The sequence below is a fragment of the Coturnix japonica genome, linkage group LGE22C19W28_E50C23 (assembly GCF_001577835.2).
Source record: "Coturnix japonica isolate 7356 linkage group LGE22C19W28_E50C23, Coturnix japonica 2.1, whole genome shotgun sequence".
Lineage (NCBI taxonomy): Eukaryota > Metazoa > Chordata > Aves > Galliformes > Phasianidae > Coturnix > Coturnix japonica.
Window position 1 is genome coordinate 1709331 of NC_029544.1, and position 3277 is coordinate 1712607.

General features: G+C 59.4%; 1 protein-coding gene and 2 non-coding genes across 3 annotated transcripts in view; all 3 read left to right on the forward strand.

Annotated features, from left to right (window-relative positions):
* The window catches only part of ATP5F1B (ATP synthase F1 subunit beta), a 3545-nt gene extending 787 nt beyond the window's left edge, over nt 1–2758 (forward strand). The window contains exons 3-10 of the mRNA XM_015887082.1: nt 585–759; nt 876–997; nt 1212–1396; nt 1479–1637; nt 1734–1856; nt 1940–2152; nt 2228–2429; nt 2541–2758. Coding sequence (XP_015742568.1) covers nt 585–759; nt 876–997; nt 1212–1396; nt 1479–1637; nt 1734–1856; nt 1940–2152; nt 2228–2429; nt 2541–2638 — 1277 coding nt within the window. The 3' untranslated portion in view covers nt 2639–2758. The remainder of the gene's footprint in view (nt 1–584; nt 760–875; nt 998–1211; nt 1397–1478; nt 1638–1733; nt 1857–1939; nt 2153–2227; nt 2430–2540) is intronic.
* On the forward strand, nt 339–413 carry LOC116652464. Its single transcript, XR_004305485.1, has one exon. It is a non-coding gene; the product is annotated as a small nucleolar RNA SNORD59 (small nucleolar RNA).
* LOC116652463 lies at nt 1061–1133 on the forward strand. Its single transcript, XR_004305484.1, has one exon. It is a non-coding gene; the product is annotated as a small nucleolar RNA SNORD59 (small nucleolar RNA).
* Nucleotides 2759–3277: the final 519 nt, after the last annotated feature.

The following is a 3277-nucleotide window of genomic DNA, read 5'->3' on the forward strand; positions in this document are numbered from 1 at the left end:
TGGGGGTGTAGGGGATGGAGGGTTGGGAATGGGGGTTAGGGAATGGGGGGTTATGGGTTGGGAGGGTAGGGAATGAGGGATGGAGGAATAGGGGATGGAGGGGTAGGGAATTGGGGGTGTAGGGGATGGAGGAATAGGGGATGGTGGGGTGATAGGTTAGGGGGGTAGGGAATGGGGGTGTAAGGGATGGGGTGGTGAGGTAGGGAATGGGGGTTAGGGAATGGGGGGGTGATGGGTTGGGGGTGTAGGGAATGGAGGAATAGGGGATGGAGGGTTGGGAATGGAGGGGTAGGGGATGGAGGAATAGGGGATGGGGGGCTGATGGGTTGTGGGGGGCTCCTCCGATGACGATGCAATTCAATGACTTTCGTTCTTCTGAGCTCGCTGAAGCCGCATGTGAAAGTCTGAGGAGGAGAAAGATGGCGGCTTTAGGGCTGTAGCCCACAATGGTTTTGTTTAGGACGTTTTCACTGCCTTGTTTTGCCCTTTGGTGCCTCTCATCGTCCCCTTGGCGCGGCTGGGAGGACACGCAGCTGTTCCCCAGGGTCACCCTGAGGGCACTGCAGTAACTCTGCCCTCCATAGGGGAGAACACGGTGCGCACCATCGCCATGGACGGCACCGAGGGGCTGGTGAGGGGCCAGAAGGTGCTGGACTCCGGTGCTCCCATCCGCATCCCAGTCGGCCCCGAGACCTTGGGGAGGATCATGAATGTCATCGGGGAACCCATCGACGAGAGGGGCCCCATCACAACCAAACAGTGAGTGATGCTTCAGGGCCAGGCTGTGCTGCTGGGTGGGGTTTGGGGTCCGGCAGCAGTTGCTGTCCATAAGGGATCTGCTTTGGTTGCTCATTCTCTCCCCTCTCTTGCTGCAGGTTTGCTGCTATCCACGCCGAAGCCCCTGAGTTCGTGGAGATGAGCGTCGAGCAGGAGATCCTTGTGACGGGCATTAAGGTGGTGGATCTGCTGGCTCCTTATGCCAAGGGGGGCAAGATCGGTACGTAGCCCCCAGGCTCCTTGTGCCCACTGTGAAGCTCAGTTCATCCCCACACAGCAGCTTCCTTCACTGATGAATAACCCTTTGACTTTCGTTCTACTGAGTTTGCTGAAGCAACGTTTGTTGTCTGAGGAGGAAATGGGTTCAGGGAGACCCCCATAGTGGCTGGATTGGCTGCATGATGAGTGTGGTCACCCTTTCCCCCCCACCCTAGGTTTATTTGGAGGTGCCGGTGTCGGTAAGACTGTGTTAATCATGGAACTGATCAACAACGTGGCGAAAGCTCACGGTGGTTATTCGGTGTTTGCCGGCGTCGGGGAACGAACCCGCGAAGGCAACGATTTGTACCACGAGATGATTGAATCCGGGGTCATCAACCTGAAAGATGCCACCTCCAAGGTGGGTGAAGCCCAAGCTGGGCTGGGGGGGGGGGTCTCCTGGTACAACGTCTGTGCTGATGTTGGCCCTTCTCTTGTGTCAGGTCGCTCTGGTCTATGGGCAGATGAATGAGCCCCCGGGTGCTCGTGCCAGGGTGGCTCTGACTGGGTTGACGGTGGCAGAGTATTTCAGGGACCAGGAAGGCCAGGACGTGCTGCTCTTCATTGACAACATCTTCCGCTTCACCCAGGCTGGCTCAGAGGTCGGTGCTGCCATATTTCATCAGGCCCATCCCCACATCAACGCTGCCCTTTATGTGGGCACTGTAAGTCATCTCACTGTCTCTATTCCCTTATAGGTGTCAGCTTTGCTGGGCAGAATCCCCTCCGCTGTGGGTTACCAGCCCACCTTGGCCACTGATATGGGCACCATGCAGGAGCGGATCACCACCACACGCAAAGGCTCCATCACCTCAGTGCAGGTAATGCCAGCGCTGTGTTACTGGGTTAAGAGACCCCACAGCACCCACCTCTATCTCACAGCACCCACCTCATCCCCCTTTAGGCCATCTATGTGCCAGCAGACGACCTGACAGACCCTGCCCCCGCCACCACCTTCGCCCATTTGGATGCCACCACCGTGCTGTCCCGTGCCATCGCCGAGCTGGGCATCTACCCAGCTGTAGACCCTCTGGATTCCACCTCCCGAATCATGGACCCCAACATTGTGGGGCCTGAGCACTACGACGTGGCTCGGGGTGTGCAGAAGATCCTTCAGGTGAGGGATAAGGGGCAATGAATGAAGGGGATGGGGGTGCACGAAGGTTGCTCACTGCCCTCTGTGCCCCCCCAGGACTACAAGTCCCTGCAGGACATTATTGCCATCCTGGGTATGGATGAATTATCTGAGGAGGACAAACTGACCGTGGCTCGTGCCCGCAAGATCCAGCGCTTTTTATCGCAGCCTTTCCAGGTGGCTGAAGTCTTCACCGGCCACATGGGGAAACTGGTGCCTCTAAAGGAGACCATCAAGGGCTTCAAGCAGATCCTGGCAGGTGAGGAGGGGGGCAATGAGGAGCTGGGGGGCTTCATACCAGCCTTGGTACCGGCTCCCCCCTATTATTATTCTCCCCCCTATTATTATGGCTGTATTATCCCCCCTGCAGGTGAATACGACCACCTCCCAGAACAGGCCTTCTACATGGTGGGGCCCATCGAGGAGGCTGTGGCCAAGGCAGAGAAGTTGGCTGAGGAACACGCGTGAGCAGGGGCTGCCTCCATCCATCCATCCTTCATCCATCCCGGCTCCAAATGGGGCTGAACCCCCCCCCCCCAAAAAAAAACACCAGTATTTAAGGTTTCCAATAAAATGGTGGTGAAAACAGCCCGGGCCCAGCGTCCCAAGGAGCCCCTCCCCACACAGGGGGGACATCAGGGGGGGTCTCTGCCCTTCCCCACACAGGGGGGGGGTCTCTGCCCTCCCCCCATCCCACTGTGCTCCTTGGGGGGGGGTATTACTACACTGTGGGGTCTCCTTATGGGGGGGTTCATTGCCCCCCCCCCCTTGTGAGGCTGCAGGATGGAGCAGGGGGAGGGGACAAGAGGTGGCAGCTGCCAACAGCGTGTGTGTGTTGTGGGGGGGGGGGGGAGAGGTGGGCAGGTCAGCCACCCCCCCACCCCCCACGGCGTCGTATACGTGCTAGCGAACGAAGGGCTCTCCGCCTGCCCTGCGCAGAGTGGGGCGTTTGTCTGCAGGTCCTCGGGGGGGCGGCCCCCAGACCCGCCCCAATGTGGGGGAACGCGAATCGGAGCCCGGGGGGGGGCGGCTCAGATATGGGGGGGGGAACTGCTGGGGTTTGGGGGTGGGGGGGTTCCGTCAGGTGCTGCCCCCCCCCGCTTGAGC